General features: G+C 37.3%; 1 protein-coding gene across 4 annotated transcripts in view; it reads left to right on the forward strand.

Moving 5' to 3' along the window:
• UBP1 (upstream binding protein 1) overlaps positions 1 to 15,551 on the forward strand; it is a 52,976-nt gene that overhangs the window by 16,538 nt on the left and 20,887 nt on the right. For all 4 annotated transcript variants that reach the window (XR_006731435.1, XM_045537368.1, XM_045537372.1 and 1 more), the window contains exons 3-5: positions 8,649 to 8,725; positions 13,577 to 13,682; positions 14,114 to 14,220. Coding sequence is in view for 3 of the 4 variants with exons in the window: in XM_045537368.1 (XP_045393324.1) it covers positions 8,649 to 8,725; positions 13,577 to 13,682; positions 14,114 to 14,220 (290 nt within the window). In the remaining variant the exon portion in view is untranslated. The remainder of the gene's footprint in view (positions 1 to 8,648; positions 8,726 to 13,576; positions 13,683 to 14,113; positions 14,221 to 15,551) is intronic.

Below are 15,551 nucleotides of genomic sequence, written 5' to 3' on the forward strand. Positions count from 1 at the left end.
TTAAGTAGTGACATAATTTGCTATTTTCTGTTGCTGCTTATAAAAGTCAGTTTGTTATTCTGTTTTAATGCTCATGAATCAATTTTCTTGCATTGAAATGAATTCTTCAGCTCCACCAAGGAAAATAACTTTCAATGGAAATGTCTTGTTTATTGAAAAAGGATATGGAGATTTTATAAGAAGGGAATACATAGGGCACTTGAAATTGTCATTTATCAGTACAGGTTTTAATTCATTTTAAGCTTACACATAGGAGTTTGTCTGTACCCATTGTAATAAGTGAGAGAGAAATTAATCGCCCTTTTTTTTTTTTTTTTTTAAAAGAGATAGGGTCTCACTCTGTCACCCAGGCTGGAACGCAGTGGCATGATGTAGCTCACTGCAACCTCACGCCTGGGCTCAAGCTATCTTCCTGCCTGAGCCTCCTGAGTAACTAGGACTACAGGCATGCACCACTACACCCAGTTAATTTTTAAAAAATTTTTTTGTAGAGACGGGGTATTACTATGTTGCCCAGGCTAGTTTCAAATGCCTGGCCTCAAGCGATCATCCCGCCTCCAATATCCAAAGTGCTGAGATTAGGGGCAGGAGCTGCGCCCAGGCTCCCCCTATCCCCAGTAAATGGAGATTTATTAAGCCAAAGTTCGAGGATGCAGCTGGGAAAAACACAAACCACAGAGTGATCTCTGGCTTTTTCGAAAGGGGAATTTGGGAACTTCACTTAAGGAGAGGGCATACAGAAGAAAAAAAAGGTGGGGTGTGAGGCAAATGGTTACATTTATGTGAGGCCCAGGAAAATCCACCTTTTACATAGGATAAGGTGAATGTTTGAAGAGAAAAAGGAAATGAAGGAAGAATCAATTATGTAGATGTCCCTGAGTAGGTAAAAGAATGATTGATCTTGTCTCTGTTGTGCACGTGGGAAGATAAACTTACCGTCAACATTATTAGCAGACTTTAGTTTTAGGAGCTAGGCTTAGCTTGTAGACCCAAAGTTACAATTTGCATATCCTTGTTTGTTTACCTCTTGTAAATAATAGGTGACAGTACATGAAAGCACAAGTATTATACCTATTTTATAATGAAATAAAGCCTTTGAGGGAATAAAAATTTTTCTTTTACATAGATTATTGACCATGTTTTTTATGGATATAGATTTAAACCCAGAGTATTCTAATTCAAAATCCTATTTTCTTAACCACTGAGTCTCTTTATTAGTTTGTGCTTTCTAAGGTTTTAGTTAATTGTCACCGGTTTTTTTTTTTTTTGAAACAGAGTCTCGCTTTGTTGCCTGGGCTAGAGTGAGTGCCGTGGCATCAGCCTAGCTCACGGCAACCTCAAACTCCTGGGCTTAAGCAATCCTACTGCCTCAGCCTCCCGAGTAGCTGGGACTACAGGCATGCGCCACCATGCCCGGCTAATTTTTTCTATATATATTTTTAGGTGGCCAGATTGTTTCTTTCTATTTTTAGTAGAGACGGGGTCTTGCTCTTGCTAAGGCTGGTCTCGAACTCCTGACCTTGAGCTATCCACCCGCCTCGGCCTCCCAGAGTGCTAGGATTACAGGCGTGAGCCACCACGCCCGGCCTCAGTTTTAATTTAATAATTTAAACAGCTGAGTTATGTACATGGTTCAGAATTCAAAAGGGAGGAAAGAGTATGCAATAAAAAGTCATCTTCCTCTGTCTCTGTTATCTAGCTCTGCTCCCCTGTGGTAGCCACTGAATTATAACCGTTTTAAGCATCCAAGAAGAATCTAATTATGTTTTATGGCAGTCCTGGTATAACTAAAATATTGTGTAGTTAATATTTCATTGAATTTATTCCAATAAACTTATTTGCTCATATGATGAGTATTATATGCTTAAGTGTAGTTGTGGCGAATTTAATGGCCTTGTCACTAAAGGATGAAATGTGAGAGAGAATTTGATCTGTAATGCCTAGTAGAAGCTGTCAAAATTAGTTGCCTGTGAAATAGAATTCCGCAGGATGTATGTGCTTCTGCTGCATATTGGATGTTCTTACACATACTATTCAAAGCACATAGTGGGGTGTGAGTGGTAGAGAGGGCATCATTGAGTACTGGTTATCATCAGAGTCTCTGGGGTTGGCTGCTTGTGTTTAGATTCCATTCTACCACTTGCTAGTTTAGGGGGGTGGTTGAGAATTAGATTGAGTTAATATATGTGATGTTTTTCTGTTTTTGTCTTTTGAGATAGAGTCTTGCTCTGTCCTCCCAGCTAAAGTGCTGTGGCATCAGCCTAGCTCACAGCAACCTCAAACGCCTGAGCTCAAGCGATCCTCCTGCCTCAGCCTCCTGAGTAGCTGGGACTACAAGCACACAACACCATGCCTAGCTAATTTTTCTATTTTTAGTAGAGACGGGGTCTTGCTTTTGCTCAGGCTAGTCTCAAACTCCTGAGCTCAAGCATTCCTTCCACCTCAGCCTTCCGGAGTGCTAGGATTTACAGGCATGAGCCACTGTGCCTGGCCATGATGTATTTACAATCTGACTAGCACATAGGAAGCACATCATGAGCCTTTCCTGCTGTTACAGTTATTTGTAAGAGCTTTAATGATTTCTGATTGTACTATTACATTTAGACCAAGCAGCTAGATGACTAAGTTTTAAAAATGGTTAGAACACAACTGTGGGACTATATACCTGTATAATGACTCAAAAATTTTGCTAGGTCTGTTGGAAAATATGGTTATAATCTTTTAAATAGCCTATAATAGAGTTTTGAGCTTTAGAAATAGCATTTTTGCATGGGTTAACAACTGTGGTAGGCAGAATAATGACTCCCCAAAGATACCCATGTCCTAATCCCCAGAATTTATATATGTTACCTTACATGGCAAAGGGACTTTGCGGGTGTGATTAAATTAAGGATGTTGAGATGGGGGATTATCCTGGATTATCTAGGTGGACCCAGTGAAATCCAAGGGTCTTTAAAAGTTAAAAAGGGAGGTTTGAAAGTCAGGGGTGAGAGAGAGATTTGAAAATGCTTCATGCAGCTGGCTTTGAAGGTAGAGGAAGAGGCCACAAGCCAAGGGATATAGGTGACCTCTAGAAGCTGAAAAAGGCAAGGAAATGGATTCTCCCCTAGGACCTCTAGAAGGAATGCAGCCCTGCTGACAGCTTGATTTTAGCCTGCCAAGACCCATTTTATACTTCTGAACTCCAGAAATGTATGATAATAAATTTGTATTGTTTCAAGTCATTAAGCATGTGGAAATTCATGCATATACTAGGTAGATGGTCTCTAAAGTGGTGTACGATGATGAGCCACTGTGTATCCATAGGATGGCCATCATTTTCTCTTAAGCTTTTAGACACTAAGCTTTTAGTGTTTTTACACTCTGCATCCTATAGTACTGCCGCCTCCTAGCTTATCTCAAGAGGGCCCTGTTAAAACGAGGTCTTTAAATGGGCATCTGATGAACCCTGAGCCCTTGCTTCTCTGTGTGTATGTATAAATATGCCTGCCCATATGTATATTCTAATACATATACTGTACGCTTACATATACAGTGAATATATGTGAACACACATGGATTTGTAGAGCACAATAGTAAAGAAGCCAGAGCTGTCCTAGACTTTTGAAAGATTTATGATCTTATCAAACAAGTGAATGGCTACTTAATGAATTTTGATTACTTGAACAGTAATCAGTGCAATTTATTTTAAACAGCTTTAGATTGACTTAGTCGTTAATTTTAACATAGACAATGAAATTTGAACTAAAAAGGACTTTTTTCCCCCCCTTGAGATAGGGTTTTGCTCTGTTGCCCAGGCTGAAGTACAATGTTGTGATCGTAGTTCACCGTAACTTCAAACTCCTGGGCTCCAGCAATACTCCTGCCTCAGCCTCTCAAGTACCTAGGACTATGTAGGCACGTGCCAGCCAGGCCCACCTAATTTTTTAGGAAGACGGAGTCTTGATATGTTGCTCAGGCTGGTCTAGAACTCCTGGCCTGAAGTGATCATTGTGCGTCAGCCTCCCAAAGCGCTGGGATTACAGGTGTGAGCTACCGTGCCTGGCCTAAAAAAAACTTTTGAGATCTCATTACCTATAATATTGGTGCAATGGCTCGTATAACATTTTATTAAGTGAACCTATACAAAATGATGCAAATGTATAATTGACCATTCTAATTCAGGCCATTTTTCTCTTTGGTATGGCATTTTGAGGGAGCATTTATTGTATATCTGATAGCATTTGTTCAGCTTCTGAGAAAAGATTGTTAATTCTTATATTAAGAGCTTTTTGAGTAGAAAGTTGTTTCTAGAAGATTTTGAATGCTTTGTGTTGGATAGAGTCTTGACTGACTGGATATTTGTAGCTTTACATAGAGCTTTACGTATTTTAGCATGCACTGGAATCAGCTGGAGAGCTTATCAAAACATTGCTGTGCTCCATAGAGTTTTTGATCCAGTAGGTCTGAGACTGGACCCAGGAATTTGCATTTCTGACAAGTTTCTGGGTGATGCTGCTGCTAGTCTGAGGACCATACTTCATTTTCTTATTACTTTGAATATCCAGGCAAATATGGTTTTCCCCTCACCACGACCTTTTTTAGATGGATTTTCTCAGAGGAAGTTTAGCACATAGTTGGGGGCTGAATGCCATTCTTAGGCTGTGGCTTGCTCACTGCTAGTAGTCTCCCCTTAGGCTCATTGCTCACCTTCTGCCTCTTGGATAGCTATTGATAAAGGATATTTGTCACTGTGTAACACATAAAGAAAAGAAAAAGAAAATTCCGTGTAGCTGTAACTTTACTTTTTTTTTTTTTTTTTTAAGGAGACTGCGTTGTCACTTTGCTTTCTATCTCACTTAGACTTGAACTACTGGGCTCAAGCGATCCTCTCTCTTCAACCTCTTGAATAGCTAGGACTCAGACACGCACCACCTGTGCTTGTTCTGAGTTTTTCTAGCTGTATTGATGTCTTAGAGTGTCATTTTTGAACCATAGAAGTACAGAATTTAAAAACTGTATATGTGTTTGCATAATTATGCCTGAGTAGCTGTCTGTAGGAAGAGTTAAGTTTCTGACTTGGTGGAGTAAAAACTGTAGTCCCAACATGGAGCCACTAGAGGGTGTGGTACATGCAGCTGGCTCTCCCTTTGAGCAGGGATCTGGCGGGAATAGGCTGCCTCTTGTCTTACAACTGGGGCTGACTGAGTCTTTGATGCTTCCACACCTCATGATGTGAGTGAGACTTCTGATCTTAACTCCTTGCTGTCTTCCAGATTGGCTCATTGCTCCTGCTGGATCAGCACTTAACTCTAAGTAAAAAGAACGTTTTCTCTTAGCTTTTCCCAAAATACCTTTTCATTGGGAGGCTGAATTTCTCTTGGAGAATATTCTGCTAAGGATGTTAATTAACCAATATTAGCTACTTTGCAAACAGGTCTTAGACCCTAGAAAATAGCATGCTTATTGGATTAAGAATTTGTTAAATGCTATAACTTTCAGAAAAAAATGTTTGGGTAAATTTCATTTTATGCCATAGTATATTTTCTTCTTACTAGCTTTGGTTCTTGTTGCTAGATTAAAGTTCTATGGCAGGACCTTAGAAATAAGGTTTCTGAAGCTTTGAAATTTGCAAAGCAAGGCTGTCTGATTTTGGGCTACCTCTTGCTTTGGAGTCCATCTGATGAAACTAAATTTAAAATATGTGTATTCAAAGGTGGGTGGGGACATGAACTCACAACAGTTACATTTTCAACTCTGGCAGTACTTATGAGTTTCTCAGCCAAAAAAGGAGCAAGAAAACCAAAATATGAAAGATAAATTCAAAAGATAAAGCTAAAAACAGTACTAGCATCTCATAGAATATTTCTCTTTGAATATGTTAACTTTATACTTCATTAATAGTGGAACCTTCTTTATCTTTCAGTTAGAACCGAGACTGATGTTTCAGGAAGCTGTGTTATTAAAAGAATTATGGATGAGGACAAATAGAAGGAGAAATTAAATCTGTAAAATTAGTCTGGTGGTTCACTCAATGGATATCATCATTGAAGAATATACAGTTTCCAGAAGGGAAGCCACCTGTAGCATAACAAATGTTACGGAGCCTTTTAAAAATACCTACTTTTGATTTCAGAAGAATAAAAATTTAGAGTGCTTTAATACAAGAGCAATGAGTCTTGAGACCTGTTTGAGGAAATACAGTGAAGTTTGTATAGAGTATAGACATTTCCTCCTCAGATTGACCAGGAAAAATAATATATAGGAAGATGGGAAAATTGAGATTTCTTTGTTTGATTTTTTTCAATTCCAAGGATTTTGAGTTTCTGAGAATCACAAAATAATCCCGGTGAGACAAGTTTTCTCTCCCTCCTTGGCAGCCAAATGAAAGGGCTTCCAGGATACTGTGCACTCTGTCCATCTCACACTTCACTGGCTGCTTTTCTCTGGGTTACTCCGATCGTGCCAGGGAAGTGCTGTGGCCCTCTTATCTTTATACTCCGTAGGTGATCCTGTCTTTAAATGGCTCTACCTTACAACTGTACCCTGAAAAGTCCCCTGCTAATGTCTTTAACCAGATCTCTTCTTTGTACCTCCAGATTTGTAAATCAACTTGATTATCAACTTGGGTGTGCTATAAGTGTCTCAGACTTAATATATTCAGTTGAACTCTTGGTTTTCTCCCTCAAGTCTACTTGCTCATCTTCACCATGTCAGGAAATGGCAACTGTTCTTAAGTTCCTTAACCAAAATCAGGAGTGATCCTCCTCTTTCTCATACTTTACATCTAATACAGCAGAACACTGAGGGATTTATGCTAATCTGATAGGTCAAAAATGATTTCACTGTGGTTTTAATTTGCATTTCTCCAATGGAGGTTGAGTGTCTTCTTATAATATGTTGAAGACCTGTTGGCATTTCCTGCTTTTGAGAACACACATGTTCATTTCATTTGCTTGTTTTTTCCTCTAGGGATATTCAGTGAACATTTGTTGGCTATTTTGTAGGAGCTCTTTATACTCTATGTTAGGGAGATTAGCCCCATGTGTGTAATGTGAGTTGCAAATATTTTCCCTCCCACATTTTTTTGTTTGTCTTGACCAAGTAGAATTCCTGAGTCAAAGGGTACAGTATTTAACTTGTTGACAGGTGCAGCCAGATTGCCTTTTAGAAAGACTTAAATCAGTTTCTATTTTGCACATTATATGAGCTTAATTCTTCCCCACCCATAACCACTTGATTTTTCAATTAATTAAACAGTCTTTGTAGTCCTGATAATCAGCACAAATGTTTTTTTAATTTTTATTTTCTAAATTCTTGTGAGGTTGGGTGTAATCTTAAATGTATAATGGTGTATTTTTCAAAACTATAAAAATCTTTATTTTGAAAATTATTTCTTATTTTCTGAATTCAGATCTATTGTTAAGTTTGCTCCAAATATCTTCTTCTATTCTGTGTCTTGGTTTAACTTTTTAAAAATGTCTCTTGCCATAAAGGTGTTTTTTAGTGTTTACCTCTCTCAATCTGTTGAATGAGTTTAAGGAATACTCCTTGGTAATGTATTCTATGTAGTTTTTCTTCACTAGCCTTGGAGTGATTTAGTTGTATTTCGATAACCCTTTGTTGAATTTTGACCCTATGGTCTAGCACCCTTTGTGCATTTTTCCGTCAGCCTCATGGGAGTGTGGACAAGATATTGGTAGTTATAGTCTCAACTTCATGTGGTCCTAGAAACATTCTTTAATTTTTGCTGATTTTTCGGCATGCCAAATTATACTATCATTTTTATTGTTTAGTAACAGATAATCCAGAAATCATTTCTGAGGTATATTAGTAATATTTTGGAGTACATGATTAATTTTTTGCAGCAGGTTATTTTCCTAATTCTCTAGATTGATGTGTGAATATCTGTGGGTTTTTTAATGGAAACAACTGAAATGTCTATCAGCTGATTAATGGATAAAAAAATTTGGCATATTCATGCAGTGGAATAATATTTCACAATAAAAAGGTATATAGTACTGGCTACATGCTACAACATGGGTGAACCTTAAAAACATTATGTTAAGTAATAGAAGCCAGTTACAGAAAACCACACATTGTATGACTCTATTTATATGAAGTGTCCAGAGTAGGCAAATCCCTAGAGACAAAAAGTAGATAAGTGGTTGCAAGGGGTTGTCTTGGGTGGGGTGGTACAGAGGGGTGGAGAATAGGAAGTGACTGCTCAGTAGGTATTGAGTTTCTTTTTAGGATGATAAAAATGCTCTAAAATTGGTAGTGGTGATGGTTCCACAACTCTGAATGTACTAAAAACCAGTGAATTACACACTTTAAAAGGGTGAATTTTATGGTATGTAAATTATATCTCAGAAAAGTGTTATAAAAATTAGTCCTAGATAATGCATGGGTGCCTAATAAAAAATTTAGTGTAAGAGAGTAGCAGATGGAAATAAATTGACAGAGAAACTCTTCAGTCTTCTGTAATAGTGTAAGAAGGAAAGGATGGTGGTATGATTTGTAAGGAAGAGAAAGATCAACCTGATCAACCTTTTCTAGCAAATTAACAAATTAACGTTGGGTAATTGTTCTGAGAAAGACAGTTGAATTATGGTAAACATTGGTGTTCTTTATATGGATTGTTTTTGATATACAATTTCTTTAAATAGGTCAGTCTTATGAAATTCGGATGCTGGATAATCGGAAAATGGGAGATATGCCAGAGATTAGTGGAAAATTGGTAAAGGTAAGGACAGTCCATTTTAATTACCAACAGATATTGCAGTGATTGAATACAATAGCAGAGTCTTTATTTAAAAAATTCAATTTCACTTTAAGAAGAAATAACTATATTAAAACTCGATTTTTTGAGCTATATTTTGTTTACTCTTTTGTAAAGTGAGAATTACAGCAATTATTGGGTAAAGTAAATGTGAAAGACCTTGGAAACCAAGGAGCAATAGAAAAGTTAGTTGCAGTTATGGGAGAACAAGCCACCACAACAAAAATTTGTAAGCTTCTCTTTAAAAGATAATATGGGGGAGAATGTAAATGTTAATACAAAACTTTAAAAAATCCTTTTATTTCACCTCTTAAAATTTCATTAAATAAAGTTTGAAATCTCTGTTCACCCTGTTGGTGTATCTGAATGAAGAAGTCAGTCATCCCAGGTATAGGAGGTGTAGCCACTGTCGGCCAACCTGTTCCTTTTAGGATTTATCTTCAGAATCATCCCTGCCCCCTCCAGTGTCATGCAAGGTGGGTCCTTCTAGCCTCTACCTGTCATGCACCACGGCTTATTATAAATTCCACAGCATTACAAGGAAAGGTTTAGCAAAGAAGCTTAATTGGGGAAAGGCTAAACCTCTTGTAACTAAGTGCTAGTAAGAGATAGGCAGGCATGAATTCTCCGACCCTTCTCTCTTCCCATAGAGTGGCATGTCAGGGCCCTGAGTATGGAGAGGCATTCCATTGGAAAGACCCTCCCCTCTGTGGTTCTGCCTTTTTAGTGGGTGAGCATGGGAAAGGCAGCCTTGGATTCAGGCAATTTTAATTTAGTATGTATTGGAAAGCCAGCTGCCTAGCACCTAGAGGCCTGAGATGAGATCCATTATTATATTTTAATACTCCTTTCACTCCTGGGGGCAGGAGTGAAATCCTATAGAAGGTTGAGCTTGTATCTTTCCTTTTGTATGAGGGGAAAGATAAGGGATCTGATCCTTGCTGGAATCATTGCCTTGCCAACTTGGAGTGAGCTCCCAGATTTCCTCTTCTGACTCCTGGGGCTTCTGACACACTTGGAACAGAAGGAGAAGGTTTTTTGCCCATTCCCACAGTTACTATCTGAACTTTGGGTCTATCTTATTTATGCCCAAATCAGTGGGGTTGGTCATTCCCATAGAGGGTAAGTCAGATTGTCTGGTTTTTTTCCCCCTTTCTGTTGGTATTCTGGCCTGTAGCAAACACTGATTGGACCCACTGTTTAAGAAAGTTATCAGCATTGTTCACAGCGAACAAGCCCTACTTGGATTGGCTAGTCTCTGCTTGACTGTAATGAAAAATATTCATAGTTTGATTAAGGAGCCGAACTAACAACTCTCAGGTTTTACTGTCTAGGAAGCTTAGAAATGTTGGGGATTCTCTCTGCATCCTCTGGCCCCAGCTGGCTTGTTGCTTTCAAGGTAACCTTTGGGCAAATCTGCCAATTATACCCTATCTGGTTAAAATTCAACCTAGTGATATTTTTTTTTCCAGGGAAGATGTAGGTATACTCTTCTTTCACTGTGCAAGTTGCATTTGATGAGTATAAGATGTTGATTTTTAAAACAGTGTATCAGTGTGAAAGGCTTGAATGTTGTTTTAATTATAGATTTTGTGATAAAATTGAGTAGGGTTTGATGAGCTCTATATTAAAGTCTTTAAAATTGGATCTAAAATTGTTAGAATAATTCTTTAACCTTTTATTATGGTAAAATTCAAACATACCCAAAAGTAGAGAGAATGGTACAATGAATCTACATATATCTATCGTGTGGTGGTATATAATAAATACATATGTATATATCATGAGTTCTCATGATAAGTTCTCCTACCAATTTCAACAGTTATCAACAATTTTCAACAATTCTCCCTTGTGCTTTTTGTGTGTCTGTGTGCTGGATTATAGAATTTACTAATTCATAATTTTAACTCAGTTTTTCATTTATGACCATTTAGTTTTCTGAGGAAATCGTAACAAACTTTGACATCCAGACCAAATGCTCAAATTAAGTTTACATCAGGCTGGGCACAGTGGCTTACGCCTGTAATCCTAGCACTCTAGGAGGCTGAGGCAGGAGGATAGCTTGAGGTCAGAGCTCGAGACCAGCCTGAGAGAGTGAGACCCCGTCTTTACTAAAAATAGAAAAAATTAGCTGGGCGTGGTGGTGTGTGCCTGTAGTCGCAGCTACTCGGGAGGCTGAGGCAGGAGGATTGCTTGAGCCCAGGAGTTTGAGGTTGCTGTGAGCTAGGCTGATGCCACAGCACTCTAGCCCAGATGGCAGAGCGAGACTCTATCAAAAAAAAAAAAAGTTTACATCAAAACATTGAAGAAAGTAAATTCTGAAGCAGTTGTCACTGTCATTTATCAGTGAAAACTAGCTGGCTTTTGGGGGCAGTTCCCTGACTAGGTGGTAAGATTTAGAAATAACTAGTCTGATAGGTGAGCTTTAATGTTTAAAATACTTCTGGCAAGCTAGTTAAAATATGTGTCAGATTAACTTAACAATGGCAGGGTTAATCAACTAAGTTGTTGCATGACTGCTTTAAATTCAACTTCCTTGGATTTACTTCCAAACTAAAAGCTGTGAAAACATTTAATATACAAAATTAATGCAAGTAAAGGAATTAAGGCAAAAATGACACTTCATCATGTGATAATGAACTATTGACAGTATAGAAACCATCAGCTATCAGTGTACAGTGGGTGAATGTTTTGCTAACATGACACTGTTCTGCCTTGACAAGGTTACTTATTTTAAAAGCATCAGTGTCCCTAGACATTTAGCCCACTAATTAAAAAGGATTAATTTTTAAAAGGTTTTACATCAGGTTCATCTTCCATTTGATAAGCCACTTGTGATTTTTTGTGGATGTGCCAGAATACATCCATTTATAACTTGTGAATTTGCCTGGGATTCAGAACTACTACCAAGGACTGCAGGATGAATTTCTTGGGAATCACACCCTTCTTCAGTTAGAGGATCCCTAAAATATACTGGAACCTTCTAGAGTTTTATTTATTGGCCCTGTGATCTTCAACTGTACTACTTTAATATGGGGGGAATCTTGGGGATCAAGTGATGGGTTATCGAAGGTGCTTTGGAATCGAATGTGCTGAACATATTTATATTCAGTGAAGTGCTTTCCCTACTTCTTCAGTTTTTGTCTTATTGTTAGGGCTCCTTCATCAGGTGCTAGTTCTAAAGATGTAATCAGTCTCCCTTTAGTCAGAATGTCCAGATAATGATTTTTCTCCCTTCCGGTTTTGTTTGAGAAGTTTTCTTGTTTTTCTTTTCTGTGTATATGCTATAAACCAGAAAACCTGCTAGACGAATTCTAAAAGAACGATAACACTAGATGTTTTCTTTTATATCCAGCAATTTTCTTAACTTTGGTCCTCCTTTCATCTTCCTTTCTGTACTATCTTAGTCTGACCTTCTAGAATGGGGCTTAGTAAAAAGCACTTAAGTCTAATGTCTATATTCTCAGATTTTTTCCATCTCAATATATGTATTTAGTGTGGTTCTTACTGAATATGGAACAATCAGAATTGTGATATTTTCATGCTACACTTTCTTCTGAGAGATCAACTGGCTAGCCACTGGCATTGGTGTCTTCGGGGCCACCACTAGCCCATGTGCCATCACTGTGAAGGCTTTGCAGCTGACAGGTGGTGGTGCAGAGTGGGTGCTGGTTAATTGCTTGGGCAGGCCTTATAGATGTGAGTGAAAGTGGGGAGGATAGGAATGGACCAAAGCAGCATCTGAGCCCTGGAGACTTTTCCCACATTAGTCCTAACTACTGACTTGGCCTCTTTAAGTATCTCAAAGAAAATAATTGCTACTTTTAAATGGTTTCCTTCAAAATATTTGTCAGCTATGTTTTGGGTAGCATATGAGGGGTTGGGGAAGCAGGGGTACTAAAGTCGTTTTTTTTATGTATTGCTAACATACGATTTCCTGTTCAAACCAGCAGAGACTCAATGAAAATATAGTTAACGTATTGCATCATAATCTCGGAAAGTTATTTATGAATGTGTCAGAAACATTAATTACTGCAAATCTGGTGTCTGAGTGCATTTTAATGACCTGTTATCTTGTTCCTGGAATGATACAGTAGTTGACACTCCAAACCTGTGGGAGGTGAAGGAGGCATGGGTGGAAAGCAGGAAATTGGCCTAGATTTTGTGGAGTAAAGTCTTTCCTAGGAATTTGAGTATTTGGATAAAATTTATCTGTGATATATATTTTTTTTCATTGCTTGCCTCAGGTAATCTCACATGCAAATTAAATATTATAATAGCTGAGAATGAATTTTGCACTTAGGTTTTCTTTTTGAGGTAGTAGGCAGGTTTTTTTTTTTTGTTTTTTTTTTTTTTTGCCAGTTGGCTAATAGGATAATTGTCTTTTAAATAAACTCACTTGGTAACAATTATTTTAAATTAACAAAATTTTTGACATGCTTGGGTTTCTCTATCTCTGTTTATACTACTTTTTCATTTTAATAATTCCAGTGTGCATCTGGCATTTTCTTTATAGAAATGTAATTCTTGCTCACTAATTTTAGGGCCATGTATCTTAATTCGAATTGCAATACCCAATTATTTTATATACTTAACCTGTAAGTAACCATTTTATTTGTGCTTTGTATTTTTGAGTTACAATTCTTTGCACCAAATAATTTTACCATGATCTAGGTATCTAAGAGCAGAAAAGTTCACTTATGGGATGTTAAAAGCAGAATCTATCACTGTAGGTTAATGTATAAGAAGTGAAAATGCTTCTGCATTTTAGCTGGAACAGTTTAAAAGTACTCATTTTCCCCATTTATTCCATAGAGCATCATAAGGGTTGTATTCCATGACAGACGGCTACAATATACAGAGCATCAGCAACTTGAAGGTTGGAAGTGGAATCGCCCAGGAGACAGACTTCTTGATTTAGGTACAGGAAGTGGTCAAAAGACCATGAAGTTGTGGGTGTTATTTAGCTATGCCCATTAAGGCACTGATAGCACACTTAATTAATCTTGTTGGAGAAAGTTTGGGTGTTAGTGGATCCTGTGTGCCTTGAGTGTTGTTTTACAGTTAAAATGTGAAGTAGTTTTTTGGTGCTAAACTAACCTGAACCTGGAATTCTGTGATTTTGCAATCATTTAATTCTCAACTGGCACCATCCATCATATTCTTAATAAAATGAAATATAAACCATGATAAGAAAAACTATGAATTTTGATGTTGAGGAAGTTGACCATGGAGAACATTGAAGGAAATAGTTTATTGTGGTTATAATTATTTCATTAGAACATTATATATTAAGTTCTTTAATTGTTTAAAGTGGATAAGTTGTTTATGTAACTTCTTTTTAAAATCTAGATATTCCAATGTCTGTGGGAATAATTGACACAAGGACAAATCCAAGTCAGTTAAATGCGGTTGAATTTCTGTGGGACCCTGCAAAACGCACATCTGCTTTCATTCAGGTTTGGCTTTTTACATTATTAGAAGCATACTAACGTAGTCATTTAGAAGGCCATGGTTCTACTGAATTCTTCACACATGATATCATTTCCTTTAAATGCTTATTTGTAACTGTCTTGTGATGTCTTTTTTTTTTTAATATACACAGTTAAATTGGGTTTCATTTACTAAGTCCGTCCTGTTATAGACTAACATATGAAGACATCTGTGATATGTAAAGCATTATTTGAATGTTATTTTTACCACTGGTAATCACAATAATCAGAATGTTTATTTTTTGTGAGCTGTATTTCTCTTGAACAAAAGCTACCATTTAAAAGGATATGATTGAAGAAAGTTTGAGGTTTTAAAATTATTTCTAGCATTATGTAAAAAACATTCTAATGCTGAATATTTCAGATCCTCACAAATAAAGAAAATAATAATAATGAATTCTTCATGTACCCATTACCTGGCTTTAGCAGTTATTAGCAGTTTCCCCCATTTTTAGTTATTGTTGGAATACTTTAAAGCAAGTCCCAGATGTGTCATTTCATCCAGAAATACTTACCATGTGCCTCTTAAGAGATGAATTTTAAAAAACACTATAATATTATTATTTTAAAAAAGACAGTAATTCTAATACCCAGTATGTCCAAATTTGTAAGTGGTGGAATTTAAACTACTGAGTAGGTAATATATGGAAAAGGAAAATCACTTAATTGCTAACCAGCCTAAGTAGGCTATAGTTTATGTGAACTGAAAATAATCATTAGTATTTTGCATTTTTGTCATCTACCAGATATTATTCCCCATCATTTAATAATCACTTGGGACATGGTTCATATTAGTTGAATTTTCTCCCTTACTGTGTGTGTTTGTCTGATATAGTAACTAGTTATGTAGTAAATGAAAGTAATAATAAGACCTGGCCTTACATCTTAGGTTGTGTCATCATATTGCAGAGATCAGTTTTGACATAGAGTCATTAGAAGAGGGGATGTGTAGCAGTCAGAAATGAGCAAGGTCTTGCTGTTAGTTCTGTGTGGTACCTGAGGTTTCTATCGTGGTGGTATTAGTGGTACAAGATGAGTATTGTCCTCAGGATCCTGAATGGACTTTGAAGGGCTGACCAAAGAGTTTAGATCCATACAGGTAGGACCAATAGTGGACATTCCATACTGTGGGAAGTTCCCTAGGCAAAGTAACACAAATTGGTGTGTATAGGAACAGTAGTAAGATCACTGGCTGGCTGCAGCAGGGGTAATAGCAGGAAAGTACAAATAACAGAAGCTTTCAGTGATGAGGTGAAGATTGCTGTGGATTGAGCGGGGCTTTAGCACCTTGGGTCTGA

Source organism: Lemur catta, chromosome 1 (genome assembly GCF_020740605.2).
Source record: "Lemur catta isolate mLemCat1 chromosome 1, mLemCat1.pri, whole genome shotgun sequence".
NCBI classification, from domain to species: Eukaryota; Metazoa; Chordata; class Mammalia; order Primates; family Lemuridae; genus Lemur; species Lemur catta.